At 47.5% G+C, this 12,793-nt stretch overlaps 2 protein-coding genes across 2 annotated transcripts in view; both read left to right on the forward strand.

Moving 5' to 3' along the window:
• LOC109314093 overlaps positions 1-12,793 on the forward strand; it is a 30,075-nt gene that overhangs the window by 11,761 nt on the left and 5,521 nt on the right. The gene's annotated exons all lie outside the window — the stretch shown is intronic.
• On the forward strand, positions 2-1,952 carry LOC109314143 (glycosyltransferase family 92 protein F13G3.3-like; the record flags this gene model as incomplete). The annotated part of the gene is made up of 1 exon (XM_019541130.1): positions 2-1,952. A coding segment is annotated over one exon (996 nt), but the record flags the coding sequence as incomplete, so codon positions are not given.

Consider the following 12,793-nt stretch of genomic DNA (forward strand, 5'->3'; position numbering starts at 1 on the left):
TGATGTCCACTCGGATCGATTTGACTTCCCTTACGGTGCAGCGGACCTGCTCTGTGCAGAGCCCCCCACCTGTGAGCCGAGCTATGTGTCGATTCACTCATTCCCTAATGGAAATATTGAGCAGCTGCCCAGATTTGAAATAAAGAACCGCAAAGCTGAGTCCTTTTCTGCTGACTTCACCGTGTGCATCTCAACCATGTTTGGAAACTACAACAATGTCTTACAATTTATACAGAGCGTGGAGATGTACAAAATTCTTGGCGCCCAGAGAGTGATGATCTACAAGAACAGCTGCAGCCCCCTGATGGAGAGCGTCCTGGCCTTTTATATTGCAGAAGGAACCGTCGAGGTCGTTCCCTGGCCAATCACCTCCCACCTCAAGGTGTCTCCTCACTGGCGTTTCCCGAAGGACGGGACGCACATTGGTTACTACGGACAAATCACCGCTCTCAATGACTGTGTGTATCGCAACATGTACCGGAGCAGGTTTGTGCTGCTCAATGATATCGATGAAATTATTCTGCCCGCAAAGCACCTGGATTGGAAAACCATGATGAGGAGTCTTCAGGAGCAGAATCCAGACACTGGTGTTTTCCTCTTTGAGAATCACATCTTCCCCAATGCCGTGTTCACTGCCACCTCCACGGGCAAGATCGACACTTCGTTGTGGGGTGCTGTGCCTGGAGTGAACATCCTGCAGCATATCTACAGAAAAGCCAACAGGAAAGATAGATTCAACCCTAGGAAAATGATAGTTGATCCAAGGAAGGTGATTCAGACTTCAGTCCACTCTGTTCTAAAGATGTATGGCAGCAGTTTGGCAGTGTCCAGCGATATTGCCATAACATTTCATTGCAGGGACCCCTATGAATCAGATGTGCCAAAGGTAAACCTGATAAGAGATGCAACACTCTGGAGATACAATGAATCTTTGCTTACTAATGTTAATAAGGTGTTACATAAAAGTGGTATTTTAAAAACAATGTTGAAGCCATAATAGATGCTGAAAGACTGGCATAAGGTGATGGCAGTAGCACTTAAGAAGTGTTAGGTCCTCCCGAGTAATATACTGGAAAGAATAATAAAGAATGATTTTCTGCAGAAGAGACTTCAGTGTAAGAATGAGCTGAGACATCACAAGAAAAAGTGCCTTGTATGGTAGTGTTGTAATAAAGAGTTAACTCTCGGCAGATGTCTCAACTGTGATTATTACTGCATATTCGTTGGACTTTCAAAGGATGAAAAGGTTGTGCCGTCCTCTGAATGTTATTATTGGTGGTTCCTATTTCAAACTCATATGTGGGTTTTTCTCCCCCTGCTTTTACGTGATTCTTTTTGAACATGTGAGGGTGGAACTTCCTGTACTGTATATGAAACCGTCATCGGATGAAATGCAGGAACAGCCTGGGAGGCTTGGCCAGGACACAGAACTCCCTCCCCTGGTGCAGGCAAGTGATCCAACCATTGGACTACAGCCACAGCCTCAGGCTCGTCTCTTGATGCTCTCTTGAGCCTAATGACTTGTGTGCAGAGAATAACACACCGGCTTGCACAGGAGAGGCTGAGAGTGTGCTCTGCTCACGCTGGTCCAGAGCTGGCATGGAGGAGCTCTCCGGGGAGGCAGGAGCAGGATGCCAGGTTTGCTTCAATGACGCTGTGTAGCTGCATCCTGGCTGCAGGTGTGCTGCGCAGGCCGCAGCACTGCCTCCCCCCCGCAGGCTGGCTGTGTTTCCATCAGGAGGGCAGGACGGCCAAATAAACCACATCTCACATCTACTGCCTCCAGGACTGCTCCGCCTGTGCCCAGAAACCCCCTCCCTGGACAGCCACTGCCTCCCGCCCTCACTCCTGAGAGGAAGAGCCACGTGGCCCTGCCACCTCTCGCAGAAGCTTGTTTCATGGCGCACGGCTGCACGAGCCCTTTGCAGTGGTACCCCAGGACTGAGACCTCGAGGGCTAAGCCCAGCCCTGCTCACAGATAATGCCCTGTTCCCTTCCCATTGCAGAGGCACCCAGGTGGCCTCCCCTGCGGTGCTGCCTGGAGTGGTTGCCATGACCCCCAGGGTCAGAGCAGCACCGCAGCTCAGCCTGTCCCCCTACGTGGCTGCTGGAGCCTGGGGCCAGGCCGGCTGCACCACCTTCATGCTGGGTGCTGCACATGCATCCCTGCCCAGCAGCAGGAGGCAAGGGGGGTGGCTGCATGTTGGGTCCCACTGCTGCCAGCACTGCTCCTGCTCCTGCCTGCTGAGGAGCGGCATCCTAGGGCTTTGCCTTGGGAGCTCTTGTTGGTGCCTCCCAGAGGCGCTGGGCAGTGGAGGACCCATAAGTGTCCCGGGGCCAAGTCACTCCTAAGAGCTAGATGCTGCACATGGAATATTTGTTACAACTGTCCGTCTGTGTCGCTGGTCTTATACTACTGGGGGCTCCTCCCTAAGCACTGCAGTGGGAAAGCAGGGCCCAGGGCAGGTGCAGGAGCCCAGCAGCCACCCCCCACACCTTGTCCCTGCTGCCCCTCCAACATCTGCCCCCGCAGTGCATCCCCTCTGCTCACCCTTCCCCCCATCTTTATCTGCCCAGCCCCCATCTCCTCCCTATACCCTGGCCCTCCCTTACCCTGGCTCTGGCTCTATGCAGAGCACCTGTTTGCTCAGTTTTTGACAGTTTTGCAGCAATACAAATATGTACATATAGTTAGTATTACGTTATAAAATAGCAAACAGGAAGCCATTAAGAAAGGCAGACAAATTTACCTTAGTTACTCTATAAGGTGCAACTTGACCCTGCCTTCCACCTGACTTCAGGCTACCAGGGCTCATCTTCAAAAGCCATTGAAAACATCCTCAAAGGACTACTTATGCAGGAGTTGTATTTGTAAGTACTAAGGCCCCTTTTATAAAACAGCAAACAAGTTAAGGAATAATTGGCCATGTAGAAAATGAGTCAAGAAGAAATCCTACTGATGGTAAAAGCACCCAGCAGTGTAAGTGTGGCACAAAAATATTTTTGAGTCTTTATCATAACTTTTCTGGATAGTCATTCCTTCTGCTCTAGAGAAACCAAAAGCACAGCACACCGCGGGTTTGTCAGTTTTCCTTATGGCATCTTGCTAAGCATTGCTCTATGTTTGTAAAGAAGAAGACGTGCTAAAGCTACAAAGGCGGTCTCCCCAGTTTAGCAGTAGTAGATTTTTGCAGAGTATAAGGATGATGGTAATTGTATGGTTCAGTAGTTGCTTTCTTTGGGCATTGTAATATGCTATTATAAATTGATTGAATTAGAACAGAAATAAAATAAGATTTTTTTTGTCTTTTAAATCATCCATTTCTGTAGCAGATTTGTTGCCTGAATAGGCTTGTGTAAATTTAATCTGTACACTTTAAAGATAGTTTATTGTGTGTTTAACTTCAAACATGGAAAGCAATGGTTGTGCTTTATACTGTACATTTAGCCTCATAACAAGAGCTAGGTTCTTTGTCATGTAATCTCTGAGTTGTTAGCTCAGCCAGCAGACATTTCAGGATTTCTGTTAGACAGGCATTGTGTTTATGGGCAAGAGGTATTTATAAAAATTAAAATTGTATTCAAGTTATGGTTTCTATTAATTTAATAAGAATTATTTAATAGGTAAAGAATGGTTGACCTTATAGGAAAACATTGTTATGTTAACACTTTTTTCTCTTTAATTGTCACATTTTTCTCATGGGTATCTTCCGTTTCCGTTAGCTGAGATAGCACAGCTGCTGGTATGCAAAACTATACCCCGGGATCTGCTTACTGAGAAATACAGCCCCTAGACCCAAGTTCTTTGCCTTTTTCACCGGTTTACAGATTGTACTAGCATTTGTTCTACATGTTCTTCGGAAATTGCCTTGGGCATTTTCACTTCAATCTTCAGAGTAGTATTCTTACTAGGTAAGCCTGGTTCTATGGATTTTTTTAGGAATTATACTGGAAAAATCTGACTGAAATTGTACCGAGCACATTATAAGTTTATCCATTGACAATTATAAGTATCAAATTCAGATACGACTTGTGAAATCCTCATCAGGACAAATATAACTATTGAACTTTGTCAGGTGAATTACTTACGTTAAAGACACAAAGTTGAGTTCTCTTGTACTTCGTAGTGTTCAGCTACGCCTACTTTGCATCCTGTACTGCAGGTCTTAAAAGGGGAATTAATATCCCTGCATTCAAGTTACACCCTTTCCTCTGTCTCACATTCGATGACTCGGATACAAGGTGGTGTTAGAAAACCTTTGAGTGCTTAGTGCCCCTCTCTGGCTAACTCCTAGGAACACGCTCATGCTCCTGCTACCAGTCTCTCTCAGTCCTTCCACTGAAATGTCCTTACCTGGATTCAAGCAATTCTGATTTGCTTGAGGCGGGGATGTATTTTTCTTCACTAAGTAGTGATGGTTTAACTGAAGGTATGCATTTAAAGCAGTTCAGTTTAAACAGTTCAGGCTGCTGTATGAGGTCAGCAACAGAGTATCCAGGAGGTTAAAGTGTTCTGCCAGGGGCTTGCCTGCTTCCTGCAGCTGTGCTTCATTCACTTACAACTCCACCCACGTCATAGGCGCCATCACCCGCTTGCAGTTCCCCTCTGCTGTCGGCACTGGCAGACTGGATGATCCCTGTACTGCAGAACGACTGAACATCGCTCTGCCATCAGCAGCGGCGAGATGCCGAGCCTGCGGCAGAGTGCTTTAACCTCCCTGGAGGCTCTGTTGCTGACCTGAGGGTGGCTGGTCTCAGCCAGCAAACTTTAAAAAATAGATTTGAATGGAAAATTCTGGTTCCCCCTGGTAAGTTTGTAAATGGCCACCAGGTCTCCTCTCAGCCTTCTCTTGTGGAGGCTGAAGAGGTTCAGGTCCTGTCGCCTCCCCTCGTAGGGCCTGCCCTGCTGCCCCTTGATCATGTGAGTGGCCTCCTCTGGACCCTCTCCATGCTGTCCACGTTCCTTCTGAAGTGCGGCGCCCAGAACTGGACGCAGTCCTCCAGCTGCGGCCTGACCAGTGCCGCATAGAGGGGGAGGATCACCTCCTTGGTTCTGCTTGAGATGCATCTGTGGATGCACGACAAGGTGCGGTTGGCCTTCCTGACGGCATCCCCACACTGCCGGCCCATGTTCATCTTGGCATCAGTGGTGACTCCGAGATCCTTTTCTGGCTCTGTACTGACAAGAAGGGAGTTCCCCAACCTGTAGGTATGGTGCTGGTTCTTCCTCCCCAGGTGCAGCACCTTGCACTTGTCAGTGTTGAATCCCATCCTGTTCTCATCCACCCACCCCAGTAACCTGTCCAGGTCCAGCTGTATCCTGTCCCTCCCTTCTAGCGTGCCCACTTGCCCCAGATCTTGGTGTTGTCATTGAATTTGAACAGGGTGCTTTTCACCCCCTCGTCCATGTCACTGATGAAGATGTTGAACAGCGCGGGCCCGAGGACCGAGCCCTGGGGGACCCCGCTGCCCACATCCCTCCAGGGTGAAAATGACCCATCCACCACCACTCTCCGGGTGTGGCCCTCCAGCCAGTTAGTGACCCATCTGACTCTGTAGGCATCAGTGCCACAGTCCCCTAGCTTTTTAATGAGAACGGGGTGAGAGACAGTGTCAAAGGCCTTCCTAAAGTCCAGAAAGACTGCGTCCACCGTGACACCTACATCCAAGGATGTTGTGACCTGATCATAAAAGGCAACCAGGTTGGTCTGACAGGACCTGCCCCTAATGAACTCATGTTGGTTGTCCCTGAGCATTGTCCACCCTGCCGGTCCTACCCAGATGCGCTCCTGGATAATCTTCTTAAAGAGCTTCCCCAGGATCAAAGTAAGACTAGTGGGCTTATAGCTGCCTGGGTCCTTCCTCCTCCCTTTTTTGAAAATGGGGACCACATTGGCCTTCCAGTCATCTGGCACCACACCAGAGCACCACGAATGCTTGTAAAGCTGTGCCAGGGGTCCCGCAATGACCCCTGCCACTTCCCTCAACACCTTTTGGTGGAGAGCATCTGGACCTGCTGATTTAAACATGTCCAACCCCTCCAGAAGTTCCCTAACCTCGTCCTCCCTGACCCTAGGCCTGGCGGAGTCTCTCCTGGGTCCATCCTGAATCCCAGTGGGGGAGTCCCGGTCCCTGCACAAAAAAATGGAGGCAAAGAAATTGTTAAAAAGGTCTGTCTTTTCCTCTGGTGCAACCACCAGATTGCCAAGCATATCCTGCAGGGGCCCCACATTACCTGGGCCCTTCTTCATACTCCCTATGTATTTAAAAAAGGACATTTTGTTGTCCTTGATCCTTGACACTAGCTCTAATTCTGTATCTGCCTTAGCTTTCCTAACAGCCCCCCTTATAGACGTGAGTGATGGAGGTATACTCCTCTTTGGTGAAAGCCCTTCCCTTCCACTGGGTGTACACCTCCTTTTTGGCTTTTAGGTGCTCCTGAATGCCTTTAGTGAGTCATGGGGGCTTTTGAACACTCTTGCCCCCTTTGACTTGCATTGGGATTGTCACCCCTTGGGCTCAGAGGATTGTCTCCTTAAGGAACGACTACTCATCTTGGATACCCTGTTCTCCTACCTCCAGGACCCCAGTGCCTCTCCTACCAATCTCCTCAACTCATTGAAGTCGGCCCTCTTGAAGTCAAGGGCTACTGCTTTGCTGCAGGCCCTTGACACCCTGCACTGGATGGTGAATCCCAGCAGGCGATGATCGCTGTCGCCCAAGTGGTTGAGCACCTGCAGCCCCCTCACCAAGTCATTGCCTGTGGCCAGCACCAAGTCCAACAAGGCATTTCCCCTGGTGGGGCTGTGCACCACCTGGGTTAGATGGAGGTCCTGTATCTCAGCAAGGAACCTACATGAGCGGTCAGACCTGGCTGACTGCTCTTCCCAGCAGATGTCCGGGTAGTTTAGATCACCCGTGACAACTACATCCCTTGCCTTAAGTGCCTCCGCAAGCTGACCCATGAATTTGCGGTCCAGCTCTTCCCTTTGGTTGGGTGGTCTGTAGTAGGCCCCCACCATTAAGTCCCTTTCCCCACGACCCCCCTGTATTCTGACCCAGAGCACTTCAGCCTGCCCCTCCTAATGTTTGTCTGCTTCTCTCTCTCTCCCAGCATTGCCCCTCTCCCCCACACTTGTCTTTTGCATTCTAATTTCTCTCTCTCTATACTCTGCTTTCTGCACATTTTTCCACAGCATCTGATGTGAGCTACAGCTCACAAAAGCTAGTCCTAGATATAGATCCACTTTGGCTAGTCTATAAGATGTAAAACTACCCTGCCTTCTACTTGACTTTTATGTCCCTGCTGTGTAAACTGCCATTTGGGCTAGGGCTAGACAGTCAAAAAGCCTGAACCTTAATTGATTCAATCTTTGCAGATTCATCTAACCTGGCGAGGCTGAACCAGTTTGTAACTACACTGAGATCCCAGAAATGCAGGTACATGCCTGCAGTGGCTCATGCTAGACGCCAAGGGGCACTAACGCAGCCCTCTCTTCCCTTCTACAATGCTGACCTGAAGCAGGGCATGGCCAGGCCCCAGCAGGATGCTCTGATTAGGGAGGGGTCCCTTGTCCCATGCCCCCCAGCAGCCCAGCGGGGAGTTGATAATACAGTGTTTATCAGCCCATTAATAAAATAAAGAAAACAAAAGCTTCTCTCCATTAGTTCAAGCTCTTCTTAAACCACTTTTTCCACAGAAGGACTGGAGGGACTTACCAGCTACCTGTTGATTAGTTCCAAATAGCCCTAAGTGGACGCAGTCTTCTCTGCCTTTGTCCTGTCTCCCACAGCACAGACTATAGTCGGCATGCAGGCTGCTAACTAATGCTGAGAGGTGTCTGTGTAAGGCAGAGGGAACGGGGAAATCCCTGCTTAACAGGAAGTGGTGAGGGGAGTGGGGAAGGAGGGGGAAGCCAGGCAGATGCTTGCAGACTCTGTCAGAGATGCAGCCAGGAGCAGAGGGGAGGAGCCAGCTCTGCTGTGGAGCAGACAGCTCTATCCAGCCCAGAGAGCACGCCTGGATGCTGGGGGAGTCTGGTTTAACTTAAACCAGGAAGGGGTCTGGGACAGACATTGCATAAACCAGTTTGACGCAAATAATTTAAGTCTGAAACCTCAACCAGGTTTACCTCAAACCAGTTTCAGCCATTTTCAAGCTGATTTATGTGCACTGAACAGCTGTTTTGTTCCAGGTTTAAACCAATTTCTGATCACTTAAACTGGTTTATGTGTTATGTTTGTCCCTAGCCTTGATCATGATACTGTACTTTTTGCCCCAATCTTACAAAAGGAGCTTGAAGGAGGAAGACTCCATTCCCATCCAAGAAACAGCCCTTCTGACAGCACAATTCCCTGAACTGATATATGGGGGCATTGATTTGATGCAGCAGCAAAGTAAAGTATTACCCTGACCTTGTGATCAGCAGGACTGCATACAGCACTGTCTGTCTTTCTGGATATTGCAGACTCTGCTTTATTGTAGATTTAACAAAATTATGAACATCAAGGGAAATGGCTGCAGGATAAAAGGCTGTTCATTAGAAGTCTGTCTACTCAGAGGCCCCCATGGCTGATTGCAAAGAGGCCACAGTGCTCCCACTCCCTGGCCAGTGCTCGCAGGGGGGGCACCAGTGCTCCCCTCTGCCCGTCACCTAAGCAGCAAGCGCAGCCTGTTAGGGGGTGCACCGGTGCTCTCAGGGGATGCATGTGTGATGCAGACCAGCTGGGCACTGTGGGTGTATCAATTCTATCACAGGCCAACTGGGCACTGTGAGGGTAACAGCCACTGGGCTGCTCGGTTCAGTTTCAGATCGAGGAGGCAAAGTTGGGAGTGAAGCAAAGGCAAATTTATTATAGCTTACACACACAACAGTTAACAGAAAGATCAATGCGATAAGCAGCTAATGCGGTAGTAAAGAGCTAATAGTAAATAATAACAGATAGATGGATCGCTTCTGTCGCAGGACAACTGGGCGCTGTGAGGGTATCAGCCACTGGGCTGTTCAAAACAACAGACAGACAGACATGGGTTGGCAACTTATCGGTAGTTCCTCGATGCCAGGCGTGCGCCAAGTGATTCCAGTGAAGTCAGGCATCCCCGATCAACGCTGTCAGAGGGATTACTGGGGAAGGTCCCTTGATCAGGATCCGATCCTCACTCACACCGGGAGTCCGGGGTCCGGGCTTGGAACAGCAATGCCTGTTCTGTTCCCTCCTTCCTGCTGGTAACCTGACGCATGCACTTTTTATACCTAGTCTTATGCTAATTTAGAGCCACTCACAATCTTGCCCTATAGCTGTTACCCTATGGGATTGAAAGGTGTTAACAATTATCATAAAAGGTTACTACCCAGACTCGGGTTTATACATTAAGCAAATTTCAACGCAGCATCTTTAGGTTTGAAATTGACATTACTCCACCTAAGCCCCATCCCCTTTTAGGTTTCTCTGAATATGCTTTCCTGGAATGTGTTGGGTGTGCCAGGCGGTTGGATCCAGTTTTTACTGTCAAGGCTGAACCCTAAGCACAGCCTGTTAGGTCAGCTAATCTTGCAGCTACTGCTCCACCTTTGGGGCCCAGTCAGTTCCACAATTAATACAAACAGTTAGTTTTATCATTTTTGTTAAACTTATGACAGAGAAGTTACATTTGCAGGTTACGAATTTACAAGCTTTATATTAGCTAATATTACCTGTTAGGCAAAATACCAAATACCTCCAAGAAGCACATATTTATTGCTTATTAATCCCTCTAGTTCTGGCCGTCACACACGTGCACCCCCTGTGTACCCGCTATGAGACACCACTGACTTCAAAAGCGTTATTTATAAGAGCTTCTTTTGTTCTGCTAAATCCCACGGACAGAAAAGATTGACTTTCTTTTAGTCTTCTTTTTCATGAGATTTCTCTCATAGCAATGTTTTTTTAGCAGCTGCATCAGCTGCAATGTAGCATCATGGCTAGTGTAACCAGTAACTGCTTCTGTCAACTGGTATGGTCCTGGTCACCCTTTGGGTATTGGAAGGCAATTGGACAGCTGTACAAGTCTAGTGTGTGTCATGGCTTAGCTATTGCACCAGGAGGCTCAGAGGTGACCAGTGTTCCAGAACCTTGTCCTCCTGAATCCTGTAAAACGGGTCGGCCCCCGGCACGCACGCCAGAGCGTGGGATGCGAGGCCGTTTTGCTTGGCATGCCACAGCCAGCTCAGGATCTGGGCAGCTGCTGCTGGTCGTGGCGCCCAGGCTGCCTGTACCAGGAGACCAGGAGGCTGCAAGCCCTGCTGCAAGCAGCCTGGGCTCCACAACCAGCAGCAGCTGCCCAGTGCCAGGAAGCTTGGAGGCTGCAACTGGCTGCACCGGGCTCTGCAGCCCCAGTCCAGTTCCATGGCAGCAGCGGCTGCACGCACACCTCGGGGAGCATAGCAGGGAAGAGGCCAGGGCTGCATTGCCACGACAGGGATCAGGCCCCTCACAGATCCTCCACCATCCAGCCCTGGCACGCCAAGTCCAGCTTACCAGTTGTTTTGCACTTGGCCCAAAACATCGCTGATCCCTGCTGTAAAACCCTTCCTTTAAACAATTAACTTGGTTTTCTTCGACATTACAATTTCAAAACCTCTTCCTTCAGAACGGAACAAATTACAGGTAATATGTTCTTGTTTATTTTATTTTCAAGTAATTCCCTTTTGTAAGAAAGCTTGGGCTATAATTTTAACTCTTCTTTGAGATAAATTTAGATCTCACCACAGGATAAGGTGTAATCCACTGTAGTCTAAACATGAGTCTGACTGGTACCTTCAGTTTACTGCTCCCATTTTATGAGAGACCTGCCTTGGGTTGTGTAAATTCCAGGTGAATTATCTGTTTCAATTAAAGTAAATAATGATTTGTGTCTCCCCCAGAAAATGTATACGTTATTTCAGAGATGTGTTTATTTAATAATTATGAGTTTTATACTATATACATTAGAGGTACTTTGTTAAAACCGTTCAGGTATAAAGACAGAAGCTATGATGGGTAATTGTATTATAGGCATAATATTTCTAATTCTGTTGTACTGTATTTTTATAGTCACTGTTTAACAATCTTTTCCCTGCTGGGTCTAATCTGAATTTTTGTGTGTCTTTCTCCACAGTTTATTTTGGAAGGAAAAGTAGTTAATTTTATTTTCTATATGTTCTGTGTTGAGTAACAATATATCATTTGGAGTAATATGAAAAATGCAATAAATGTAAGTGCTGAAAAATAAGCCTAAATGCAGTTTTGTGCACACAGAAGTTGTAATCCTAACAGCTCTTTTCAGTCACTGAAATAAGTTCACACTGTTTAAATAACTAAAATGACAGTTAGATGAAACAGTATTCACAGAAGTTTAGGGCTGGAAGAGACCTTGGGTGATCATTGGGTCCAGCCTCTGCTCTGGGGAGGAAAGACTGCAGGGGTCAAATAACCGCAGCACATTGAGCATCCAGTCTCCTTCTGAAGGTCTCCAGGGCAGGTGCCTGCACCGCCCCTGCTGGCAGTCTATTCCAGGGTCTGGTGTCACGAACTGTGAAGAAGTTTTTCCTTAGTCTTTTCCTTATTGGAAAGACTTAAGACAGTACGAATTTAATATAGACCTTAATACTGTAATGTAAAAATGACTCACTAATTCAGAATTTTAATAATGTAACTGTAAATGCATTTATTTTTCTTGCTCTTCCTGTAATGTATTACCAAATAGGTATGTCGGGTCTCTAAGGTTTATTACTTAATAAAAGTGTTCATAGATTGGTATCAAATATTTGATATAGTTTGACATTTTATCAGAAGTATTTCCCCAAGGATTATATTCAAAATAATTTTCCTGTGAAAGACATTAGCACTCATTTAAAATCTGTAGGGTACCTCCAAGATAAATCTTGGAAAAAGTCTAAAGGATTTGTCAGAAACACCTGTGTTTATTGTAAAAGGTATTTGCATTTTGGATCACTGTTGCTCGTGGAAATACATCTTTCTTTTTTTGCTGTTATGGTGATTAAAAACTAATGTAATCCTAAGCAAAAAAGAAAATCTAACTTCCCTTTCAAGTGCTCTTGGAAACTACCAATTCTTATCTGTGCTTCCTATTACCTTGTTCTCTGGGGTTTTTTTAAATCAGTAGTCACAGAAACTAGGGCAGTTTTCCATAATGACTCTCACTGGCTTGTACGTGATAGTGTAGATATTCATATCACCCTTGTAATAGCATCTGCAAGTGGTTCAACACTGAGGAGCTTCAGAAATTCTTCCTGTGTTGGTCTGACACTGGTAGACATTAGGGCTGTGACTGGAGATGGCCATAGTAGTTATGGGCATGCCTCGCTGAAACCAGCCACAGCACAAAATGAACCATGCTGGGGAATGGGCTTTAAAACAGTAGCCCTCTGCCCATATGGTCAAACCTTCACTTCCCTTCAGAGACCTGTCAGTGCTTCTTTTGCATATGAGCCGGTCTAGTTTGTGAAGGCTGTGGTGTAACATAGTTTGTAGGGTCGGAAGGGACCTGAGCAGATCATCTCGTCCGACCCCCTGCCATGGCAGGAAAGAGTACTGGTGTCAAACGACCCCGGCAAGGTGTACATCTAACCTCCTCTTAAACACCCCCAGGGTAGGGGCCTACACCACTTCTTGGAAGCTGGTTCCAGACCCTAGCCGCCCTGACCGTGAAGTAGCGCCTCCTGATATCTAACCTAAACCTGCCCTCTGCCAGCTTGTGACCGCTATTCCTGGTCACTCCTGGCAGTGCTTGGGGGAACAGGGACTCCCCCAG

This window comes from Crocodylus porosus, unplaced genomic scaffold (assembly GCF_001723895.1).
Source record: "Crocodylus porosus isolate Cpor-Errol unplaced genomic scaffold, CroPor_comp1, whole genome shotgun sequence".
Classification (NCBI taxonomy): Eukaryota; Metazoa; Chordata; order Crocodylia; family Crocodylidae; genus Crocodylus; species Crocodylus porosus.